The 25548-nt window shown below is 53.4% G+C and overlaps 1 protein-coding gene across 13 annotated transcripts in view; it reads right to left on the reverse strand.

Annotated features, from left to right (window-relative positions):
- ANKS1A (ankyrin repeat and sterile alpha motif domain containing 1A) overlaps window positions 1–25548 on the reverse strand; it is a 106827-nt gene that overhangs the window by 16072 nt on the left and 65207 nt on the right. For 12 of the 13 annotated variants that reach the window (XM_080569134.1, XM_080569136.1, XM_080569135.1 and 9 more), the window contains 2 exons: window positions 22348–22414; window positions 12610–12716 (listed from right to left, as the gene is read on the reverse strand). In XM_080569134.1, coding sequence (XP_080425260.1) covers window positions 12610–12716; window positions 22348–22414 — 174 coding nt within the window. Of the gene's footprint in view, window positions 1–12609; window positions 12717–22347; window positions 22415–22460; window positions 24082–25548 lie in introns of those variants that run through there. The other variant, XM_080569132.1, reaches the window with a different exon arrangement.

Raw genomic sequence — 25548 nt, forward strand, 5'->3', positions numbered from 1 at the left:
CTGCCCTCCCAAAGGTCAGCTCGCAGCAGCAGCGGGCTGGGCGCTGGGCTGGGGCACCCGCTGCCAGCTGCAAAGCGGCCCCGGGACCACTCGAAACGGCACCGCGGGATGGGTGGCAGCTGCGTGGGGACACGCTCTGATAGACTGCACCTCACGGCCTGCAAGCAAACTGCTGGGCTGCACCTGAGCGGTAACAGCACACGAAGCCTCCTAGGAGGATGTCACCGTGCCGTGTAAGCTGCCCCGCGCTCCTCCCCGTTGCAAAAGGAGGCTCTTTGCTGACGGAAGGCTCTGCCGGTGCCCACGTGCTCTAAGAGCAGCCCAGGCTCCAAACCAGGCAGGGAGCAAACCCCGACCCACGCAGGGCACAGAGCTGGCCCCAGCGAGAGGCAGCCGCTGTCGGAGGCAGCGATCACCCAGCTCGTTAGCAGCAGCAGCCCGCTAAGCAGGGAAAACATCCCTCCCCTTCCTCGCTCACAAATCTTAAGCCAAAAAGCCCCGTTCAATGTGTTTCTGTAGCGGGGGAGAGGTGTGCTCCGCTCGGGGAAGAGGATGAAGGGCAGCTTAACTGCATGGCCACGCACCTCACCCGGCCAAGCGCTTTCGCAAGCTGCAGCTCTGCTGAGGAGGTCGCCAGAAGGTCCTGGGGAGGAAGCACGTGTGCGAGGAGCTCATCTCCTGGAGTGAGACGGCTTTTAAAGGGCCTTTTAAACGGACAGAAGGTGACCAGAGCGAGCAGCGGGGTGTCTCCAGAAGCCTGGTGAGCAAAGCACCACCCTCCTGCCGGGGGGGCAAAAGGCAGCACGAGGGGACACCCCCTGACATCCCCGCAGCAGCAGCGGGTTAAGGTCACGGCGCGGGTACCCGGAGCCTGCAGCTCCCGGCCCCTCAGCCCGCTCAGCACCCCGGGACCTGCCCGTTCCCGAGCTCGGCCGCTCGGTTCCTCCCCAAAGAGCCGGGTGCCGGAGCTGCAGCAGGCGCAGGGCCTCGCGGTGGACGAGGGCGCACCGAGCAAACCCTGCACGCACCAGCGAGGGCGGCGCGGACCTGAGCAAACGGTGACATCGGCTGCGTGTAAGCCTCACGTACCAAAATCAACAGGCTCGCTGCTCCTGTGTGCGTTTTTTACTCCTGCTTGTGTTTTCCAGTGTTGAGCCTTTTTGGTGCTAGCGCGCTGTAGCACAGCCACACCTGGCTCGCACGGCCCCTCTCCAAATGAGGGATGTGGAGCTGGCTGTGCGCACATTTCCAGGCTGCCTGTTTTATGCTGACACGTGCCATGCCGGGCCCAAGGCGAGGCGATAGGTGTTCTCCCGCTTTTGGCATCTCCAATCCAACAAAAATTGCTTGCCGTGCAGCAAGGGTACAAGCTAGTTAAATACCGTAAGAGCCACAGCTTTCTCTACCACTCCTTATTTTGATGTGTCACATTAAATTCCCTCGGTGCCAGTCTGTGTTCTCAGGGTACTTAACCAGGATAGACAAAGCAGAGCAGCTCTGAATAAATCATTAGCCTATTGTGCATGAGCCTCTGCTTGGAGAAGCATCCTTTAAACCCATCCGGATTTCATCTCCAAAGAAAAAAATAAGCTGCCACTAAAATAGATAATTAAATGCAAACACGCTGGAGATCTTTTAACCTTTGCCAGCTGAACAGATGAGCTGTTTATTCTCAGACTTTAAACCTGTTTGCGTTTAACACGCTGTTCAGACAAAAGCCAAGGGGCAGGGGTGCTCCACGCAGCGCCCCGGTCCCACTGCCACCTGCCCCCGCGCCACGCAGCGATTGCCACAGCTCTGCTCGGTGCCCTGCTCTCCGCGTCTGATAAATCCTTCGCATCAGGAGCCCCCTAAGCAAGGAGGGTTCCCGGGCACGGAGACCCTGCTGGGGTCTGCTGCAGCTTTCCTCCTCCCCTGCCTTTCCCAGCATTTCGTGTTTCTCACCGCCAGCCTTCAGCCTTCTCGCCCTCCCTGCCCTGGCTTTCTGCCCTCTGCCCCGCCAGGCACCGAGCTGCCGAGGCCGCTGGGTCTGTCCCCGAAGCAGGCAGGAGCCATCCCCTTTGCTGTAACAAGGAGGGGAGACACGGAGAAACGTCCCCACCCAGCAGCTCGCAGAGGAACAAGGGAAGAGGCGCTCGGTGCCGAGACAGAACAAAGCCTCTCCACCGCGCAGCGCTGCCCCAGGGAGACCGCCTCGATGCAGGGCTGCAAAATTCCAGAGAAACTGCTCTTGGGTGAGGTTGTAAAAGAACGAGACCCCCACTGTATGGTGTATTTGGTTTTTTGTGCGTGTGTTTTTTCGCTGTTTGCTTTTTTAAAAGCAGGCAAAGGTCCCCGTTGGTGCTGACAGAGGTCAGCAACCAGGCCAGGAGATGCCATCTCCCGGCATCCCGCTGCAGGCTGCCTAGCAGCCCTGGCACCCCGCGCCCAGGCTCACGGCTGGCCCCCGCTCGGGGTCCTCTGAGGACAAACGCAGCAAACGCCCAAGGCAGGGGAGAAGAAAGCTCCCAGGGCCTTGCTTTGCTGTTACCCAGTCCTCTACGGCTCAGAAATGCCAATTAGAATCACCGAAACTTTCCGAAGACGTACTCAGGCTGTATCCATTGTGACAAGCGCTTCTTACCTTGTGCAGGCTGCGAGCAGCGAGCACAGCTCGGGGCTGCACGAGGACCAGAGCTCTCCTTTTGCTCATGCCGGGGAGGGGGGATGTCTGAGCGCCCCGTCCATCCCACACCTCACCATTTTCTCCTTCAGGGCACAGGCGACAGCTCCTCACTTCCACCAGGAACAGCTCTCGGCACTGCCCGCACCGCAGGGGCGATGCGCTCAGGGGCTGCCCCTGGAGCACTTGTGCTTGCATTAATCCGGATTTTGGTACAGCACCCCACGCACACGTTAATAACCGTTGGAAGTGTTTTGTTCCTAGAACAGCTGGGGTGATCCCTGGAACAATCCCCTAAGGAGCAAAGGCTGTGCTTTTTTGCAGCAGGCACAGGAGCACAACGCATCCCTTAACTCCCCTTCGTGCATCAGTTCTGCCCAGGACACATTCCTGCAGCGCACGTGTACCTGTGCTGGGATGAAACGCATCGGCCGAGCCCTCTCCCACGCCCAGGGTCCGAACAATGGGCGCAGCCACAGACACCTGAACCTGGGCAGGGTGAATCCCACTCCCCAAACTCCAACCTGGAAGAGACCGGCAGCTGGACAGCCAGCCCCCGTGCCACCCTCGGTCTGGGTGTCACGTTATCATCCCCAAATCCCTGCTTCAGCTTCGGGGCTGAGCAGGGCTCCCTCCACAGAGAGGGGCAAATGCCCAGGAGCACGGGGGGCCCCTCTGAACCCCGTCCCCGCCCTCTGCATGGCCCCAAAGGAGAGCAGAGATCCACCAGCGACCCGCCCCTCGTCTGGACAGAAACCCAGCTTTTAGAGAAGGGCTCCGCTTTGGTCATGCTTCACATCCTACACTGTAATTAAGCAGCCTGCGAGACTCCAGGTTTCTCATCAAAGGCGAAAAGCACAGTCGGAGGTTGCACCGTACGAAGGCAGCGTCCCCTCCTGCCAGTTAGGTGACCCCAAAGCCGAGCGTGCCAAAAGCGGAGCTGTCGAAATCTGCCAGCACTGCTGCTCCAGCAGGGCGCTCCGCAGGCACTTAACTACCCAATTTTCAGATGCTGCTTCTTGCTCAGAGCCTGGCTCTGCTCCATTCTCTCTTTCCAGCTAAGGAAGGGCCCAAGGCAAAGAAAGTTTCGTATAGGACGCGGAGTCTTATCCAGCCAGCAAATGCAGTTTAATGAATCCCGCCTGTCTCGCTAGGCTCACGCTCATACAAGTGCTGCCGCTGTTACTAAACCACGTATTAAAGACAGGCGGCGGACTGCGGGGAAGAACTGAGACCAGAATGTGTTTGCTATTAAAAGCAACAGATGCAAAACCCAAACACAGCTTTTCCAGACTACAAAGGCTTCTGCAAACATCTATAGCAGAGTGCCTTCAGCTGGATGAGCCAAAGCATCCATTTTTTCTCAGATTAATGCACACAAAGCTCTTTTTTCTCCCCCTTCTCAGTAAATTCAAGACAATTTGCATCTTGTCAAGGATTTTGCTGTCACTGCTCTTGCTTTACTTTTGGCAACCAAGAGCCTGGATGCTGGAGATGGAGCCGCATCCAGCTCACCACAGAGCCAGCGCGAACAGGGATAACGCGGCAAGTCCCAAAGCCCAGAGGCTGCGCTTCGCTTCGCCCCCACGCCACTCACCAGGCTCTCCTTCTGAGGCAGGAAAATAAAGAAAGACAAAGACGGATCCTGCACGCTTCTATAAAGCCACCAGCCTTCAGAGCCTGGCAGCCTTGGGCAGCACCCCGAGGGAAAGGGAAGGCAGCGAATTTAGGAAGATGAGCTCCAGCGAGGGCATTCCTGCGAGCTGACAAATCCACCAATGCAGCCGGCAACAAACTCCGTCCCCGGATCTGTTAGTAGCTAAAGGCTGAGGGCCTTGGTTCCCTGGGGGGCTGAAATTTGCACGTTTGGCCTCGCACCGTCCCCGCGTTCAAACCCATCGGAGCTCTGTGGTGCTGGGCAGAGCCGTCAGGGCTGCCCGGACCCGTGCTTGGGGCAAACTGCTCTGATAAATCTCATTCAACAGGGCAGGAGCAGCTAACGCTGTGCTGATGGACTAATTCATTACCTTGTCCTAAAAACAAGCTTGCATTGTGTCTGTGCAAGTGCACAATCTGCTCTTTGGGGCTTTTCGCCCCCCTTTCACAGCCCCCAAGACCCAAAACCTCCCAGGATGGATCCAGCCTCGAGCGGAGGCCCCGCTGAGCACCTACAGCACCACGAGCCAGCCCTAGGCGCTCAGCCCCTCCGCCAAACCCGCTCTGGTGGCTGTCGACCCCAAAACCGGGACCTACCCACCCCAATTTCATGGAGCAACAGCAGCCCTTGGCCACGAGAATTCACATTTGTAGTTGGCCTCATGGTTTTGTGCCTTCCCTTAGTGGTAGCTGCAGTTCGAGGTAGTTCAATGGAAATCAGGGGAAAAGAAATATTTGTTTTGCCAAGGCCATGACAATGAAGGCCCAGCTCTTCACATAGCATTGATTGTGGAAAGGACTCCTATACAAAAGCCTACAATAAATCCTAGATTAGCACACAGCCACTTCATTTTTGCTTAATTTTTTTCCCCCCATGCACACTGGCAGCGTGACAATGGCAACGGAGGGAATCGGTCACGGTTGTCAAGTTCAGGCAATTTTATTGAGAGCAAAAAAAATTAACTGCTACTTTAATGGCTTTTTTAATGTTTATTGGGCCTGGAGCTACTAATGAATCAAATGTAAGTATTCTCTAAATTGCCAGTTCTGGTCCACCCACTTCAAAACCCACTCTGAGCTCGCTGCTCTCCGCGAAGTCGCTTTCATGGTGCGCGGTGCTCAGCGCCGCGCTGCCCTCGGTCCCCAGCCCTCAAAAGGTCCCCAAAGTGCTCCCTCGGAGCCCGGCTTCTGCATCCCACGGGTCAGGTCAGGCTGAACACGCTCGCACCGTCCCCGTCCAGAGATAACCCGAAAAAGCAAACCGTCCTAGACAAAGCACAGCCCTCGTGAGCCACCCAAGCAGCGCCTGACGCACTGGAGAGCTGTCAAAAAAATCCTTTCGCTGCATGAATTGGTTCCCGCTCAGACGCTTGGCAGGAGCTCTTACACCAGGGTCCAATTCCGCTCTTACGGGGTGCTCATCCAGGGCATCGAAATCAGTCTGGGGACCGCGGCAGAAACGCGTTTCCAGTATCCTGGCAGCAGCGATAAACAGGAGACAATACCATGTAATGCGGCTTATGAGCTCCCTAAGTCATAAAACTAAATGAAAGCCATTTCGGCAATAAATCTGCCAGCCCGCACGAACCAGGCCGGCGAGATCCTCAGATCCGATTCACCATTGTTAAGGGTGGATGGCCGGCACGTCCAGGTGGCAGCTCCCCAGTGGCTCAGCCCACACCGACGTGCAGGATCGGTCACCAAACGCCACCGCGGGACAGAGAGCCACGCACACAGCACGGGCTTTAGGAAGAGCAGGCCCAGCTCCACCAGCTCGAGACCTCCCGCCCGCTCCGTTCCCCGGACAGCTGGGGGTTGCTTCAGCTTGAAGCCAAGGCCAGCTGCCCAGGCACGAGCCACATGCGGGTCTACCTGCGTCTGGCTGAAGGCGTTCCCCGAGCGCTGTGAGCGTGCCAAGCTCTCCCTTCCTCTCACCACATGCGGCAGCTGTAAGACCTTGTCTGTGGGATGCCTGAAAGGTCGCTGGTCTGAAGAGGTCAGCGCTTGGTGCAAGACTCAACTGGAATACGGCAGTTCGGTTCTGCCCTAGATGGCTACTCGAAAATGGCAAAATGAATAACGGTTTCAAATGAAAACCATTCTCAGAGCACGCTGAAAGCCCGGCGGCACCCGGGGGGCAGCACCTGCAAGCCAGGAGGGACAGCCGGGAAGGAGATGGTGCAGGGCAGAGCTCCCACTCGCTCACTGCTCAGGGGAGATGCCCGTGCTCCAGCAGCGTGCGGCAGGCGAAAGCAGCGCGCAGCCGGCAGCCAGCATCTGAGCACGGGGACTTGCCGGGCGAAGGGGACCCGGCCCTGCGTGCATCACGTCCCTCGGCGGCTGGAGGGCTGGCATCAGAGCCAGCTCAGAGCTGTGTTTCAGCCCTGCTCTGCTCACACATCAAGCCAAAGCCTCGGCTCTACATTATTATTAATTTTTTTAAACTGCTTGCACACAAAACCAGGGACAAGGGGAAGGCTATTCTGTACTGAAGACCACTACAGGCTAATCTAACATGGCACTGAATTGCGTTTAATCTAATTAATGTCACTACTCTCAATTATTTGCGGATACCCCATTCTCCCAATCCTGTCATAATTCTACCACTTCTCCCCAGTTATGAAAAAAGAAAACCCTCAAGGAGCCCAGGGCACTACACGAGGAGAACAGATTTCCGTTTCTGATGCTGTCTGATTGAATCAGCATTAGCTGCTTTCCACGCACTCCATGGGAACGCAGGCTTGAACAATAAAAATTAAAAAAAAGCCATAGGAAATAGGTTCTGTTCTCTTTTACCTGCTCATTTGCGAACTGAAAGATCTTTGGACTGAATAAGAAGTTCAGGCACAGAATAATCACCGCACAGAACATGCGAGGTTTGCCCTTCTCAGGTACCAGGAGCCGTCTCAGGCAGCACCGGGCAGTCAGCCCTCCAAGGGAAGGGCAAAGCTTTAGCAAGCATCTCAGACAGATTTATGGGCTCTAACGGATCACAAACCACTAACGTGAAGGTATAAGCAATGGCACTTCTTTCTCCGTTTCGGAGGCAGAGCTCTCCTGTGAACTGTTGCAATCCCCTGCCACCGCCAGCTCCATCCTTCCTCTCCCCAGCGCGCAGCACAGCCCAGCCTGGCCTCTCTCCCCAGGTCGTCCCACGTTTGCCAGGGGGCTCTGGGACGCACTCTGCATCTCACAGCCCCAGACCGGTTTCCCCGACCTCCCGACGCGAGCACCTCCTGCAAAGGCACTGGTGACCACAGGGGACGCAGCGGGACCGAGCTGCGGCAGCAGGACCCCTCTCGGTTCCTACTCCTCTGACATTTTTCCTACTCTTACAGCTCCCCCGGTTCATTACCAGCCAGGGACAATTAAATTGATTTATAGTGCTTTTTTTTTTTTCCCCCCTGAATGACACTGCTCACTCACTGCTACGGCTTTGTGAGCTGACCTTTTCTTTTCCTCCTCCGGTGGAGGATGAGGCAATGGGTCTCCTGAAAGGCCGTGCAGACACCAGGGCTGCATTCCTCCACGTGGGAGGTAGCAGCGCTGGCCTCTCTTGGGTGGTGGGGTATTCTTGGTTCATTAGGACTGTTAGCATTTGGCATGCGCTTCTGCTGAGGATTTGGGTCTACTTGCAGAGCTGTATTTTGCTAAGGCCAGGACAGCACAGCCACTGCCAGTAATCCTCAGCGAGCAGCTTCAATTCGGCGATGTTTACCCATCGCACAAATAAACCTTTCCCCTCTAATGACAGAACTCCAGCAAGCTGCGGAGCAGAAGAGGAGGATTTGAAGCACCATCTCCATTTTCTCTTTAAATCCCCAGCTGGCTGAACAGGCTGCTCTTCGAATTCAAGCCCCCCATGAAGAGCAGAAGTTTGGTGTCACAGTCCGATCGCCCCGAGCCAGCACTGCTGACGGTGAAGGTCACAGCGTGGCAGCGGAGAGGACGAGCCAAAGAAGCTGCTCCCAGGGCCTGCAGGGTTCAAGCTGTAGAGAGACAGCAAGAAAAGCAGGGAAAGGCCCTTCCCTAGCATTGCCCACAAGCACCACAGCAAAGCAACTTAAAGGGAACAGAAGTTACCCAGAAACAGCAGTGTGGCTCAGTACAGATGTCGGCATTTGGAAAGAGAACTCGGTCTTTTAGGAAACAAAGCTACTTCAGTCCATCTTTTACAGCCCTTTTCTTCCCTCTATCAAGAGGGAAGATCACACACCATCTGAAATAAATGTAGCTTTAGTCCCTCCCCAGAAACACATACATTTGCAAGTAAATTTTAACATCACGTCAGATTGATGTTTAAATAATCCTGCTGCCCTGTGTCAGCAATATCCACTCTCGACCGAAGTCAATACTTGATCGGGATTGTTTACTCTGAACCAGCCATAAATGTGCAAGTTTCTGCGTTTGACCGAAACCAGTCAGCGTCCCTGAGATGCTCTCGTGTGCCACACCAAACGCTGCAGCGCTTTGTTTTGTTTTGCAGCTCTAACAAGAATTGTGCATCATGGAAATACTGATCAAGAAACCCTGCCTTAAGAGCTGGAACAAAGCAAGGCACCAGCGAGGCCAGCGCTGCAAACTCAGCCCGTCTGCTGCTTCCCAGCTCAGCTCCAGCTCCTAAAACACCAGCAACTGCGTCCAGGCAGGAGGATGCTCCTTGAATTTGTGCGTTAACATGCGCGGTTCCTTGCTTGCCCTTCCCTGATAGCCAATTCGTAAGCCCTCAGCAGTGGCTGCAAGTTCCAGAAGTGAGAACGTTCCTAACAGGCTCAGCCTGACACCGCTCAGAGCTAACCGGTACTGCAAGTTACTCTGGTGTTTGTCCTGAATTCCCCCCCAAGAAAGAAACAGCGCTGGCAGAGAGACGCACGCGGGAGAAGGGTCAGTCCTGACGGCAGTCATCGCTTCTCCCAAAGCACACCCAGAGGGCAACAGAAACGAGAGGTTTGCTGCCGGTGGCAGCGCTGCTCCCATAAAGCCAGCCCGTGGGCAGGGGTCCTGCCGGAGCCCGAGGCCGCCCAGCTGCAGGCTGCTAAAAAAAACTTGTCCCTGCTGCAGCTCTGGAGCTCCCCAGAGCAGAGAAACCTCTGCTCAGCATTCACAGCCCGCACCAGCTATCTGCTAAAACACACTTCTCCCTTCCCTTTTTATTGGGAAACCCGTAAAACGTTCATGGCTCGCGTTACAGTTTACATCCCCAACCCTGCCTCTTCGACGTAAACCGTGAATGCTGCGGGTCTCCCAGGTCTCCTTGGGCCGGCGGTGCTCCCTGGTAAGCAGGCACGCAGCAGGATCGCTGCCTCCCCTCTGCCCATCGCTGCTCCTCGCCGCTGCTGGAGACGAAGCTCGCGCCGGCCGCGTGTCCGCAGAGCAGAGGGAGCCAGCCACATATCAACTAATAACGAGTCTGGATTTCCAAAACCAACAGAATTATTATTCTTGGAAACAACGGGTATTTCTGCCTTACATCCGATTAAGAAGCTTAATATATTTACAGAGAACTTTTCAAAATCACTTCACCGTGCTGTGCGCTCGTGAATCATTTCCCCTGCGTCGGGGGGAAAGGCTTTTGTAACACAGGGTGTGAATTAACACGAGAGCCAAGTGAAAATACAAAGGGAATTCGGAATTCCTGAAACAAGAACTGCCTAAAGAAGGGGCTAGAAGGGCACAGAAAACCAAAAGGCCAAACTTCTGCACCCTCCGAGTTCTGTCTCTTACCACCTTTGCACTACCTACTTGGTGCGCCACAACATTGTAAAAATCCATTTTTTTTTTTAAATAAAGCAACAGCAGCAAACAGCACGGCGCCAGCCAACGCTGCATCTCCCCCAGTCCCCCCTGCAGGATGTGCTCTTTGTTTGACCATTCTCTTAACCCCCCTCACCTGTACGTACTGCGGGCTGAGAATTCCTCATAAACATACGAGACTAAAGAGCTTTTCTAGGAGGCTGTGTGTTTGACAGCATGCTGCTAACATTTTGCTCAGGATGCTTTTTTGTCTCCCCAACATCCAGGCTTCTTGTTTGCACCCAAAGGGGCCACCCAGGGATGCAGGCAGCCCAGGGAGCATCCTCGGCAGGCTGAAAAAAACCCACAGCACTATATTGAGAGCATAATGTGACGTGAAATCTTATATAGGAAACAAGTGTTTCCCTACGAAAAGACTCCAACTTCTTAATTTTTGCTACTACAACTTAATTAGCCTCACAGCCCATCTGGCGGCCTGCAAACCATCACTCAGCATTCGTTAGGCTTGGAAATAGTTAACGTAACGGGGCCCTAGCACAGGCTGAGCCTTCCACAGAAACTGATTTAGGCCCAGGACAATAATGTCACTTAGTTTGAAATATCAGTGACCGAAAGCAGGAGTTAATACGGAAATTATTGCATCAAAAAGGAAAGGAACAGGCAACCAGCCACGGCAGGAGCCCGGCACCGATGCCCTTTCAGTACTCGCTGCAGCAGCCAGCTTCAGTGTCTACAACAATTTTAATAATTCATCTGAGAGCATCATCATCAGTGTTAAAAACAAACGAACTCAGTTCCCATTTGTACGGTATCTGAGGGTTTTACTCCCGCAACATCAGCGGCTGAAGGGAAGTAGCAGCACGGAGGAGATTTTTATGAATTAGACTTTCAGACTGTGCCGCCTGTATTAGCCTGAAGTTCCTAAGGCTCAGATAAAAGGATTTAAAAGCCAGCTTTGACATGGGTGCCAGAGTCAACTCCCCAGTAAAAAGGATAAACAGCAAAGAGGAAATCAGCCAGGGTTTGCAGGAAATCTTTGTTAAATTATTTGACCTTTTAAAATTGAGAGGAATGAGCAAGGAGAGAGCGTCCCACTGCCTGGAACGAGCAGAGGCCGATTTCCTTACAAACGAGAAAATTCTGCACGAGGCGGTCAGCAGCTAGGCAGCTACTCACTGCAAAGAACCACGGTCAATGCAAATTCCTGCTTCTGAGCCTCCGGCTCCTGCTTCTCCGGGGCCAAATGGAAAGCTGAGTTCCTTTGTCGTTAAACTTCTGTACCGGGACGTCTATCGTCGCGCTCGAGACGCCGTATCTGCTCGCTGCTGGAAGAGGCAGCCCAGCAGCCCGCCGACACCACAAAGGTCAGCCCGTCGGCAGAGGACCCTACGCAGGGACCTGGGGGCGATCCGTTTCAGCACAGGGTGGAGGCAAAAGCCTGTGAGAAAGCCGTCGCCCGTCGCCAGCAGCTCCCCTGCTGAAGGCGCCTGAACCAGACAAAGGAGAAGCCGCTTGCCACGGAGGCCAGGACGTGGGGCTGGGTACTCACGGGGGCACATCTGCCAGCGTTCAACCTCCAGGGCTGGGCGGAGATCCCATAACGCTTACAGGAACGCTTGTCCTGTTGGTCAGGTTATTTTTTAAGAGCATAATTGCATCCTGCCTTTCCATACCCAAGTGCCCTTCCCTGCCCTTCGAGCCGTGCCCCGCTCAGTCTCCCTTTCTTTCTCCGGCTGCCCCCCGCAGACCTCCACCACCGCACGATGGGCGCTGCTTTTAACTTGGGAGAGCAGGAGGCTCCCCGCAGACGTGGAACTGTCACATTCACTCACCGGGGTGTTTTCGGAGCCCTTTTTGCCTGGCTCACAACACGGAGTGACATCCCCCTGGATGTCACCTCTCCGCACCATCCTCAGCACCAAGGAGTCCACACGCAAAGGCATTTCTTTAAGCTGCACAAAAAGCACCCCCCCGCACCCCAATTTGTCTCTGCAGCTTATCATCCCATGCAAATTCTCAGATTTCTGCACCGTGCCACCAAGTTTCTATGCACCAAAACCCTCAATATTAAACATTAGGGTGCTGCCATCATTAGGTTTCAGAGCCAACAGTGTCAACACGATCAGGTTCAGCTCATTAATGTCCTGCCTGCGTGCTTAGAGTAAGGATACTTCCAACAAGAGGTCTTCACAGTCCAGAGCACAGACGGCTCAGTGACTTTTTCAACACATTAATGAATTCCAGGTCCCATATCTTGAATAAATTGGATCGTAAAGATTTAGGCGGTAGAGTAAATAAAATTTTATAACAAAATTACAGTGAAAAACCGTAACAACTGTAACTGAATCAAATGGGAAGACGAATGAACCGACACAACCCTCGTTTCCTCCTTTTGTCTAACTTCCTACACATCCTCCAGACCCTTCTGCTGGGCTGCAGAACCCAGGTCTGCTCTGCAACGGACACAGGGGTCCCGCAACAAGTCGGGGTCCGGCTGATGTGTTCCTTAGAGCCCAAAGGTCCCACCAGCAACTTACCAGGAAGCGGACATCATCAAAGCCGTTCAAAAGCAGCTTACTCTCGTATTGCTGCAGGCCGATGGACTCCAGCCACTCCCCGACACTCTGCTCCAGCATCCGCGAACCTGACGAGAGAGGAATCGGCAGACGCTTGAAAAGGGAAAAACCGTTAAGGCGGTAGCAGCGGCACTCTGAGGAAGACAGATGGCATTGCCACATCATAGTCATTACCATAAAGAAACTCAAAAAATTATGCTCAGAGTACAATAAATCAGCTGGCAGACAATTCCGCTGGTGTGCACAGAGCATGGACAACAAGCTTCCAGCACCTCCACGGGCTCCGGGTTTAATTTGTATCCCAGTTAGCGCTCAGAAAACGAAACACCTTGCCCCAGCAAACTGTTTAAGAAGCGCTCCCGGGACCATGGCATCACATGCACTGCTCGCAGGGCTCGGGCGAGTTTCTTGCCAGGCAAACACACGAAGCCCAACCCCACAGGGATGCCGATCCAGTGCTTGGCTCATCGGAAGGGGGCGGGAGGAGGGCAGGAAGCTTTCCCCCAAGGCATTCACAGCCAGCCGCAGGTGCGAGGGAACGGAGTGGAGCCGCTCAGAGCCGCGCAGCGCCGTGCAGGTCCGCTCGTCCATGCGACTCCGGATGCACTACGCTGCCCAGCGGGCCAGCAGGGAGGGCCAAGCGCGCTGGAGGCACAAAGCAGCTAGAGAGAAAGTACGTCTTCATGCAGCTGAGACACAGAACAGACACGACGGACTCTGAGAAAAGCAGCAGAAGCCAGACTAGAGCAGCTGTCCACAGGAAGACATGCAAGACAAAGAAAGCACACAGACTGCAGCAGAAGATAAGAAGGGCTTATACTTTTTTTCCCCAAGCAGTCCTGAAAGAGGCAAACCATGGTAAGGGCTTTTTCTCTCCGTTACTGCGTCACGAGGAGCAGAGGGGCGAGCGACCCTGAGCATGAGTCTGGGAGTCCTGGCACTGCCATGTTACCGCCTATCCGACACGGGGCATTGCAACACGCGGCTCCGACCGCGCTGGCTGGCTGCACCGGAGAGCCTAACTACAACACTGCGCTGGCTGACAGCAAGAGAGACAGAGGAATCAGAATGGGTTTTACACAATGCATTCAGTCCTGCCAGGTGCTTGGTGCACGCTTGTATTTGCCCTTCCTTCATTTTCTTCAGCTAAGTGCAGCTGCTGCATCCCAGCCCCTGACTCAAACAGGCAGCAGCTCTGGAGAACGAGGCATTTTAGTTCCTTTGCTTCCAAAGCAAAACAAAACGAGACCAAACGCAAGCACACCCTCTCCTCTTCCTGCAGCAGCTCAAGTCAGAGACATGCCCCGGCACCTCCTCTCAGCCTCTGATAAATGAGATTCTTCCCAACACCCTACAGAAGCTGTGCAGACAAGCTCTCCTTCCCTCACCCCTGGGAAGGGAGTCCAGGGACTTGTTCCTCTCCTCTAGAGGAGCTCGGGATATGACAAGAAAAGTTCAGAGATCTCCTTTTCATCAGGGCATTTGCTATGCAAGACAGGCTGAAATTTTCAGGCTGCTTAGCACATCTGGGTTTCAAGGGTATACGCAAATAAAAAGATGATCAGGAGAAAAACAAGTTTGCTTTCTTTGAACCTCCAGGTCACCTGAAGCTGTTGGGCACCTTCCAAGCCATCCTTCCACCCCCACCCACTGCAATGGCTGCACACCGCAGAGCTCACGGTCTCATCTGGAAATTCTTGGGGAAAGGGATCCTGCTGCTCTGGTCCTTGGGAGCGCTCCTCTGCCAGGCGAGCCGCACTCGGCGAGTTCGGGAGAGCCGGCCGGTCTTTCTAGTGCACGCTGCGGCGCGAGCAACGCAGAGATCACAAAAGGTTTCCGTCTCCCTCCCCTCACGTAGCCTGTGCAGAAGGGCAGCATCTAAACCTGGAATTTATGCAACAAGCTCCGGCTCGCCCGGGGTCTCCATCCTTCCCTCCCGTCGATCCTCCGCGGTCCGCGAGCAGCCAGGCAGCCGCGTCCCTTCGCCGGCAATCGCGCGTCCTTGCAGCGAGCCGCAGCGGCGGGCTTTGTCTGAAGGCAGCGAGCTCCACGCTTGCCGTTCCACTCTCAGTCCTGTCTCCTGCTCTCGCATTGCCTGTCCCTCCCTTCTCTTCATCCTCTTACCCCTCCCAGCTTTTCCATCCGCTGCACGAGCAGCGAGCAGCCTTCGCAGCAGAAGCTGCAGGAGAGGGGAGGGAGACAGCAGCTTTATAACTCTCTAGTGGAAATTACTGACTTCTCAATATTTACTCAATGATGGACTACACAGCTCGGGTTTGCAAAAAAAAAATGATGTTACAGGTCTGCTTTGACAGTTCAAAGTGATTTGTGGCTGGCTCAGAATTAATTTATTGAGAGAGAGGTGAGGAAACTGCTTGCTGCCTACTACAGCATTTCTGGAAGCAGTTGGGGTATTGGCAGGGGGAATGAAACCACAGCAGTTCCTTCCTCTGAGCTCCTGAATTTGCTTTTAAAAAATTATTTACTCTACTCAGCCTCTTGTACACTCATAAACATATTTCTGCTTTTAAAGGGGAAAACCCTCAGTGACACCAAGTGCAGGTTTTCTGGTTTAAAAATCACTTCAAAACAAGGCAAAACAAACAGGGCTATTTGGAGGGGAACGGAGGGGTTAATATTAAAAAGAAGAGAACAGATACCCGAAACATCCCAGACAAACAGAAAAGTCCAAGATATTTGCATGTTATGAGGATGACACTGGAGCAAATGAATGCCAGTCACCGTGCTGCCCAGCAAGAGCTGGACCCCAACTTCTGGTTAAATAAACTCCTAATTCTCAGCCAGGTCAGCTCCATCCTTCTCCCTGTGCTCCAAATTTTAGGAATCCTACCTTTAAAAGGTCTCAGGGTGGGGGGCAGCTGACAGAGCATAGTTAGAAACAATTACAGTGTTAAAAAGTTGCAGAAAAAGCGAGCGAAGCAATTCAGTTCCTCCTGCAAGGTGTTTCAGGTAACATAGCATACCCCAAAGAAAACAGAAAAGGGACAGGGCCACCTCGGCCCTGATACAGTAACGACCCTTAATAGTAACGACCCTTAATGCCATGACTGAGCCTGTGTGGAGGAAGGAATAAGCACGGCACGCCTGACAGCCAGCATCACCCTGTTTGCTCTTGGAAGCTGAGGGCAGTTCAGCACAACCTGGCGTGGCCTGAAGACACACGACTGAGCTTTCCCAGGAAGAAAAAAACTGCATGTCTAAGCAAGCGTTGATGAAAGCATGGTCCGTACACAAAGAAAGCATGCAAAAGCAGCAAATCAGGCATTTGTTGCCACAGCTGGGGCTGATCATCAGGTGGAAGTCCTTAAACCCACAGAGGGGGGGCCGTAAGCTCAGGCAACGCATTAGGCAAGATGGATGGGCCAGGAGAATGTAGTCATTAGCGCCATCAGATGCAAGAAATAGAGCCAGCACCTAACTTTACTGGAACTAAAATCAATTAACCAAATGCAGATTGCTAACAAATTTCTTCCTCTTTAGCCCAGCAGAACACCAGGCAGGTTTCTCACGTCGCAAGTCAACGGCAGAGTTAACTCACCGAGCCCCAAATGCATTTGCTGTCCAGCGCAGCATGCCTCCTGCCCGCAGCAGCCTGATTTATCGAGCACAGCCCATCCATCTCCTCAGTTTTGGGGAGAGAAACGCCACCTGACAAATCGCTGCGAGGCAGCAAGCAAGGCACAGGTTTCTTTTTTCCGAGCCAGCAGCGAGCTGAGAAGCCGCAGGGCAGCGGGGCTGAGCTGTGCTCCCCTGCCCCTCCGACCCGCGTCTGGAAGGGAGGGCTGATGAGAAGTAGGTTGCTGGAGAAAAACGTGTGTGTGACAGCAAAACAGGCCTGCACAGACAGACTGAATACAAACATCTATTCCCATGCCAAAAAAAAAAACACTTTAAGGCAAGGCCCAGGTGGGATCCAGTATCCTTTAGGAGATGGGGCTCTTCGATCCTTCCTCATCCCAAAAGCACTCACCAGCACAGGTCTGTGACCGACCCCTTTTCTTCTCACCTCTGCCACCCCGCCCTCAGGATTCAGTCAGAGAAAGCCGTCCGAAAGACTGCCTTACGAGCTCTACCAAGAAATTCAGAGGCTGACGCCGTTGGCCAAGTGCATTGGGTTCACGTGGCAAGGTTTTGGTGGGGGGCTGCAGGGGAGGCCTCCGTGAGACGAGGCCAGAAGCTGCCCCGTGTCAGCGGCTGAGGCCACTGGGCCTGTTGGGCCTGGAGACGAGGAGGCTGAGCGGGGGCCTCGTCGCAGCCTACAGCTTCCTCGCGAGGGGGAGTGGAGAGGCAGGGACCTATTCTCCGTTGTCACCAGTGACAGGACCCGCGGGAACGGCGTTAAGCTGAGGCAGGGGAAGTTCAGGCTGGACGTCAGGAAGAGGTTCTTCACCGAGAGGGTGGCTGCACACTGGAACAGGCTCCCCAGGGAAGGAGTCACTGCGCCAAGCCTGTCCGAATTTAAGAGACTGTGCACTTCGTCACACGGCCTAAACTTTTGGGCAGACCTGTGTGGTGCCAGGAGTTGGACTTGATGATCCTTATGGGTCCCTTCCAACTCGGGATATTCTGTGATTCTATAATTCTATGAACTGCAAGGGCCCCAAAATAGCCCAGCTATTCGCCCAAAACTGCGAGGGACATCTGGGGCACAGGAGGGGCCTGGGCTTGTTCCAACAGGACCCCGAGGGTCCCCACTCTCCCTAAACCCACGCCAGTTGTATGCAGTAACAGCCTGTACATATGGATTCCAAACATTGAGCTCCGCAGCAGCTGCCCCACAAGGACTTTAACCTCTACAGGCAAACGAGCAACCCCAGGCACAAAACTAGAGTCGGGAGCCCCAGTACCCTCAAAGCCCACCCAGAGTTGGGGATGAGAGCACGTTCGGAAAGTTCCCTGTTTGTGATGTTGATCTGAACCCTTCCGACGGCCCTACCAAACTCCTGAGCGGCAAAAGCCAAACTGCTAAAAGCCACGTGTCAGGGTGCCCGCAGCCCAGGAGGCACTTGGTCCTCGAGTGAGGGGCTGGCATAGCATTCTCCATGTTCCAGCTGACCATGTTTGTAAATAAGGAGAAAAAAAAGAGAAGCTGGGAACATGCACAGCAGCTGGTCTGTGTCAGGGAGCCCACCCCAAGCGGAAGGCAGCACAGGCAGCAGGAAAACGTGCTGCTCGCGGCTCTGCCTGCTTCCAGAGACAGGTGTCCATTTTGCTGAAAACTCCCTGCACAACAGCAGCTTTTGCAGAAGTGAAAGCTCCTCCTCTCCCCTCCATGTCAGACCTCTCCCCTAACGATATCGATCAATCACACGCGCTGCTACAGCTACAGCCCAGCTCGGGGAGGGGAGGGCCTGTCAGTAAGCAGGATGCGAAAGGGCTGCCGTTGGATTAGACCGCAAAACACACGCTGCTTTGCATCCCCCAGCAAAGCCCTTTGGCCCTAGGAAACGCAAGCCCTAATCAGTACGCAGTGTGTAGGGCAGGCGCAGGTTAACCCCCTGGTGGGAACTGGCAGGGGGCTCCTCCTCACCAAAGCAAAAGCCCCAGTGACAAATGGATGCGAGATACGCTTTATTATGGCAGGCAGGAGCCGTGTGTGCGCAGATGCGTATTAGCATCTCATCAACGGGAGACGCTGCCCACTCGGAGCAGTTTGGAGGTGAAGGATTTAAAAGGACAGAATTATTTAAAAGGACAGAATTCCTCGCGGTGGCAGCCCTCCAGCATCCTCCATCACGCCGCTGAGGTCTGCTTTTGTCCTGGCTCCTGATTCAAGGCAGAGGAGGGAATTCACGCTTCAAGTAGGGGAGGAAGCACCTCTGTCGCAAGCAGCCTTGTTTAGTGAATATCAGTACCTACAGCTGTGCTTGGGAAAAGCCTAGCATCACCGAAATTTAGGAGCGGGGCAGATTAACCACATCCAAAGGGCTTGGCCACCGCGCCACCCGTGCTGACCTGCAACTGGCAACCCCCGGTCCTGCTCCCGGCACAGCTGCTGCCCCACTGGGAGTGACGGGGGACAAAGATCCCCCAGAGAGGCCCAAGGGACATCGGGAGAAGGCTGTGTCCCCAGAGGGGCAGGATGCGTCCCAGCTGTTCGGACGGTGGCACCAAGCCAGTGGCCCAGAGGACAGGTCTGCCACAGCCGAGCTGCTCTCGCCACCAGAAAGCATTTCCTCCGATACCATTTTCAAGACATTTAGATTCTCTGAAACCCTTGAGCAGTACATGATATTTAGTCACCTTCAGTCCCCAGACGGCAGGGTTCACCAGCATCCGTTTAATCAAGCTCTGTACCCCGTGTCTCCCTACAAACAGCCCCGTTTCCAAAGGCTCAATTAAAGCCAAGCAATTATCTCCTCCTTTGAAGGCCAGGACTCGGCTCCATCCAGAGACAACGCACCCACAGCTCTGCCTGCAGCAGCAGAAAGGGCAGGTTTGTTAACAAACTGCTGGTTTCCCGGCTGAGGCTGCATCTCGGGAAGAGAAGAATTTCAATAAGCCTCCCGAGCAGCTCGGTAATGCAGAAGCGTGGAGACGGGCGGCTGGGGAAGAGGCAGGCTGTTCCCCTGGTCTGTGCAGGGGATGGAGACACTTCTAGGGACACGTGCGCTGACATCAAAGCCTCCTTCCTCTCTCAGCTTCACCTCCCCCCTTCACGTGCACTTTCCTCAAAAGAAGGAACAAAAAAAGTATGGAAAAAGGTTTTGGACACTTTCCGTGAAAGCTGGTGGAACTGCAAAAGGATCTTGTCTGATCCTGCGAGCAGAGCCAGGACGTGCAATTAGGTCACCGTAGGAGCAGCAGCAGAAGGTACTTTAACAGACTGGGATCCGACTGCCGCTTCGGGCTGGATGCTGAACACAGACTCAGCACAGGCGGCTCTATTCCCCATACCCCAGCCTCTTCTACTTAAAACGCTTTCATTTTCATAACTGTTGTAACCCAGGATCATCTCCCGCCGCTCTGATGCTGCATTGCGGAGACAAGAGTTATAACAGTTGCAAGCATGGCTGGAGGACATTGCTCTGTTGTTTGAGGAAAATCAATGCACTAAATGACACCGGGATTCCTCCCTCACCTCATCTTATGGAAATTTGAAGAAGCAAAGACAAAATGCACAGCTAAATCATCGCAATACGATTAACAAAACTACGTACTTCAAGGTCATGGAAGCACACAGGTAAAATATACAGGGGAAAAATGCGATGAGTTTTATCTGATGTGAAGCCATGATAGGGCATCTAGAGTCTTACAGGTGAAAAATTTATAAGTGTTAAAAATATTCTGGAAGCCACCATTTATGGGTTGCAGAAAAACAGGGGCTTTGCTGGAGAAACCTCTGCAACGCTCCTGCTGCTCTGGCCTGTTTGGGAGAGGCTGGGCGGCAGAGGCAGCTCTCTGCACCTCATCCTGCAGCAGCCCAACTAAAACCTGGCACTCCATAAGCTCCAGCTGAGACAACGTGCACAAGAACACACAGATGTAAAGAATAAAAAAAGGCTTGTCTCAATGATAGAGCTGCAGAGACTAAATAGGGGTAGGGGGAGACTGGGCAGAGCTGGAAACTGACCCCAAAGGCCAGGTTAATGCCAATTAAAGGCTGGTTTTGCTTCCCTCTGCGCTGACTTAAGACCAGAAGACATTCAGGAGACTGCAATCAGGCTATATTTTCATCTCCTAATCCAACACGCAAAATTGTGCCACGGAACCGTACAGATGACAGGCCTCGCAAGGGCTAATTTTAGTCCTTCCCCGGAGCAGATCTCCCAGGCTGGAGCACCCACGTCCTCTCCCCGGCCCTCCACGGGAGGCAGGGCGAGCACTGGAAGGCCTGGGCAGGACCCCACACCCCACACCGGCTTTCTGCTCCAGCACTCTGGTCCCCCAGAAACATCCCCTAAGCAGGTGACAGTGCTGAAAAGCCAGGAGACCCGCACCTCGTGGCCAAACGCCACGCCACGCCGCTGACAGAGCGGCCCTACGGATTTAAAAGCCACCTGGAGGAGAAGAAAACCACCCAAGGGGCACTAAAAGCTTGAGACCAAAGCATCAAGTGAGACATCCCAAAGGCAAGGGACGCCTCCTCGCCCTGCCCAGAGCACACCGATGTCACCTCCAAGCCTGCACTTCCCCACCAGCCGCTGCCTTACCCAGGGAAAACGGCCCCAAGCGGGCTGGCGGAGCGGCTTTACCTCCAGCCATGCCCAGGAGCAAACACGCAGCCTGGACCGGTGAACTCCTTTGGATACAGTGGGGTGCTGGAAGATGAAACGCTCCTTTCCTTTTCATTTGGCCTGAACAGGGAAGGAACATCCTGAAGAAAGGGAAGACAACTCCTCCACCGGGGAGGTGGTTTGGGACGCTATGAACAACCCACACCACACATCCGAGACACTGAAATACCCTAAAAGCTGCTGCAGATCTTGTATCAGAGCGACTATGCGTTTTTCAAATCTAAATACAAAATCCCCATCCCAGCCTCCCAGGACCAAAAGGATTTAAGGAACAAAATACGGGAGCGTGGAGAGCTATGAGGAGGTTCTGCTCGTATCCGAAGGGACAGATCCACACTGACATAACCAAAAGAGGCAGAGAAAAGAGCATCTTGCTGGTGCATTATGCATTTGAAACAAAAGCGAGATTGTTGTGGGGATTGTGAGACCAGCCGGAAGACAAACACGCAGCAGCTCTGTTTCAGACTGACTGCTTACAGAACGTTTTGTTGTTATGCACCAGAGAAGAACAGAAAACTTGAGACAAACGTATTTTAAAAGGCAGGAGAGAAGTGTAAGCAATTAGTTCGACTTTCTTAGAGGCTACGTTGAAAACAACAGCAATTGTAGGAGCTCAGAGACCAGTAGAGCCTCCTATCCCTAGGATACTGGCTAGAGTCCTTCCACCACCTTTCAGCTAAGCTGCAAAATAATTTTTTTCCCCATGTGCAGAAAAACCTGATCTTCACTTTCCTCCTCCGCACCCAGCAAACACCAGTGGTGAAGTGCGAAGTATCAGAGCACGCTGGTTACTGGGCTGTGGGAGGGGGGCGATGAGCCAGCCACTGGAGCCGATTTTACTGCTGCAGGAGAGCACAAGACGTGTCCCAGAGCACTCACAACCAGCCAGCACCTCTCACCTCAAGGGAAGGGTTGTAAGCAGGCCCTGCAGGTTTTGGAAGCCACCGATGAAAGCTCCACGATTCTCATCGATAACCTTTGTTTCGAGTTATTCAAAGATGCAAAAACACCACCTCAAAACGTGTCGTACCCTAAGCAGTAATACCAAGCCCCCAAATTTTAAACAGCCACTTCCAACAAGAAACAGGACCCCCTGCACACACACATACAGAAAATGTGGAGAATTAGCGAAGAGCAGGTGAGCAGGGGCCCCCTTCCCCATCAGGCAGGGGGTGCCAGCTGTAATGCTCCTCACCCAGCCCAAAAGCCAGCTCGGTGGGAAGGACAACCACGGTATAAAAAATTAATCCACCCAGGGGAGCATCGAATTCAGCTTGCTGGTAGCGGTGCTGAATGTTATACGGGGAAAAAGAGATCTGCTCGTCTGTGCCAGACCCTTCCTTTCCCCCTTCTGGGTGCTAAAGCAGGAGCCAGCCCCCGGGGGGGGGCTCCGTGCAGCGACACACAGACACACGCACACGCACGAGCTGGGTTACGCTACCTGAGATCCTCTGCTGCTCCTGGGAGAAGTCAATGCCTTCGCCGATGGAGCTCATGATTTTCTCAATCTGAAAATAAAACAAGCACGTGCTGCATTACTGACAGAGCCGCAGGAAAAGGTAAAGGGAGCCCCGGGACTTCACTGCCACAGGACAGATCCAGGAAGGGACGTTAAGGTACCTCTGACCCAGAAAGGGTGCCCTTAACGCCTTGCCTGGAAAAGTCTCCTTACGGGTGGATGACTCAGGAGGGATGCAGAGAGGCCGGGACTCTGCTGAGCCTTCCCTCCAACAGCCTGAAAATAATCAGCTCCACGAAACCCATCCCTCGGATAACAAACTTCGGGAGAAGGAAAGGGATCCCCAAACCGCTCAGCACCCTGCACGAACACGCAGCCCCTCCTTCACCAGCAGCCAAGCCGGAGAGACGCGGGTCGCTCACGCCTTCACTGCATGCAGAGCGAGCTGGGCTTCACCTGGTTTTCTTGTTTGGTTTTAAAAACACCACGATCCCCAAACCCCTGTGTGTGTGCATCGCCGAGAGCAGAGGTGCTTAGAAAGAGTTTGAAAATAAATCAAGGATGGAAAAGCACCGTGGGGGCAAATGCCCCAACTGCCCAGGAGAGGGAGCTAAAGACGGTCCCATGCCCCGAGCTGAGCAGTTCACAGTCAAGGCAAACCTCACGCGGTTACGAAATGGTACAAACTCTTTATTGCCTGAGATGCCGCCTTTTCAAGTCCGCTTTGGAGCTGGATGTAAACGATCGCTTTTGCAACGACAAAAAAAAACTTAAATTTGCAACTTTTATACAGCTACGAGAGGTTTCCTTAAGTAACAAGAGAAACTTGAAGAGCAATCGTTGAGCAGAGTTTGTAAACTGAGATTTTGTCGTGTAGTGCTGCAGAGGGAAAAGGGATGGTGACAATTACTAGATTAACTCCGTTAAGATGGAAGACCCGATAAATTACAGCTCAGTAAGTCAATTTAGGATTTTCAATAGTTTAATGTGCCATACAATTAAAGTCCGCTATTTTCCAGCCAGCAATAAGACCCTCAAGAGGCTCAGCTCTGGTTGCTTACCCCAGGCTTCAATATATAACCAAAAAGGGGAAAAAAAAAAAGAAAAAAGCCCCCAGTGAGATTCCCAAATAGAAACCTGCCAAGAAAACGTTCCTGCGAGACACTTGAGTGTGGCTGCTGCTGCTGAATGCAAAGCCGATGCACAGACTGGCAACAGAGGAGGGGGGGAAAAAAAAAACAGCAAATGAACTCTTACACAGCTTTTTCTCCCTGGTCTTTTAAGGACAGGCTGGGGGAGGAAGTCCAAGTTTTCCTGGACCTCGTCCCCCAGCTGCCTGTACAACCCCGGAGCCCGGGCGCGCTGCTTTGCTTGGTGCAGCTGCACAAACTCCCCAAAGCGCCCGGCCGGCGAGCAGAGCTCCTGGAAACGCCTCGAGGAGCTGGGGGCCTGACTTTCAGTCAAAATCAATGGGAGCTCAACGCTGAACTCCATTAAGGTTAGGGTTTTTGTTTTGGTGAAAGAAAAGTCAGCTTTCAGCCTCCTGCCAAGGCAGATCTCCAGTGAAGCCCTTCTCATTCGCAGGCAGCAGAGGCAGTTGGCTGTAACGTTCGGTTTCACCGGGGAGAAGGCATTCATGCCATCCATGCAAGAGTCATTAAAGGACGTGGATACTCCGCCCCTAGAAAAGCACAAGGGCAAGCACTGCTGCTGGGCCTGAAATAGAGTTAATGCCGGTTTACTGCGAGCTTTGAAGACCAGCCTGAAAAAAAATAAATCAGAATTCGAACACGTAGGGAAGTGAGGCACGCTCGAGAATGATAAAAGCAGGGTTTTGAAGTCGCTGGTTGCGCGGCTCCTGCTGTCAGCACAGGGCAGAAGTGGGTTTTGGTCTTCTGCCCCCGAACACAGCCAGAACTTGAACGTGACTTTTGCTAAAACTGCCCGAGCAGCGCCGGGCTCTCCATCTGGGTGCTGGTCCTGGGCAAAGGGCAGGTGCCGTCGAACGCTGGCACAAGGGTTAACGCAGCCACCAACAGAGCAGCAGGATGAGCGATCGGATCCCTCATTTCATAGGAGGGTAAAAATGACAATGGAGATTTGATGTGAGAGCCTGGAACATGAAGGCTTTTACTTACACAAGCTGAGTCGTTCAGAGCTTTCATCAAAAATTGCAAGCTGTTTGTACAAGAAATGGGATTTTAAGCTTGAGTTTAAAAGGATGCACTAAAAAGAATGAGGCCAAGGCAAAAATACCCCCATCTCAAGTGGACAAAAGCAGCTCCTAAATGACAAGCATAAAATCAAACACGGGCAGGGTGGTTCATTTTGCAACTGCTCACATCACTAGCCCTTTCTTCGGATAAAAATTACATGGCTAGTCATCGTGTCATCTGATCTCGCTATTTAGACTCAATGTGGCTGAATAAGGAAGCCCCAGAAATACAGCTTTGAGAACTGCAAGGAAAAAAAAAAAAACACGCTTGTTTTTCAGCTAACCTAAGGCTCTTGCGTAAATCAGCAACTCTGCAGTATCGATAACAGAAGTGTGGGGTCAGCTAAACTGGAACTGGTTAAGAGGAAAAAAAAAAATAATGAATTTCAAGTCTGCCCTGCGATGCGGAGTTTTTCTCCTACCACAATTAAGCCTTTTAACTCTTTTCATCCTTCGGAGGCATTTGTGGCAGTCACCTTCACTCCGCCAGCCCCGCTCCTCTCCACGAGCTCAGCTTTTAAAGAACTTCTCCATTTCTCTTTGCGATGCAGCCTGAACGAAGCACGAGGGCTGCAGCAGCTTCTGCTCGACAGACAGCGGCAGGTAACTGAAAATCGTTAGCTGCCTCATGTTTCTCTGCAAAGGTTATGGACTGAAACCCAGAGGTAACCCGAGTCCCTCAATGCACATTTGTTGCCAGCCACCGTTTCAGCAAGGACCGCCTGCTTTCATTGCTTTTGCTCCCAACAAAGCAGCAAATGCTCCCCAGCAAAGCCTTCAAGGTGCCCTGATGGGCCACGGTCCGTAACGGCCGGGCAATACCAGAAGAAAATACAGGGGTGGTGCAAAAACAAACCTCGTCTCCAAATAAGACCAAGGGCTTTCATAACGATGCCTTTATTTGTTCTTTATAGGCAAGCACCGAGCCCGAGCTGCAGCAGGACTTCTGGGATAAGGATTTCTGGGAT

This window comes from Anser brachyrhynchus, assembly GCF_964034855.1.
Source record: "Anser brachyrhynchus genome assembly, chromosome: 27".
Taxonomy (NCBI): Eukaryota; Metazoa; Chordata; class Aves; order Anseriformes; family Anatidae; genus Anser; species Anser brachyrhynchus.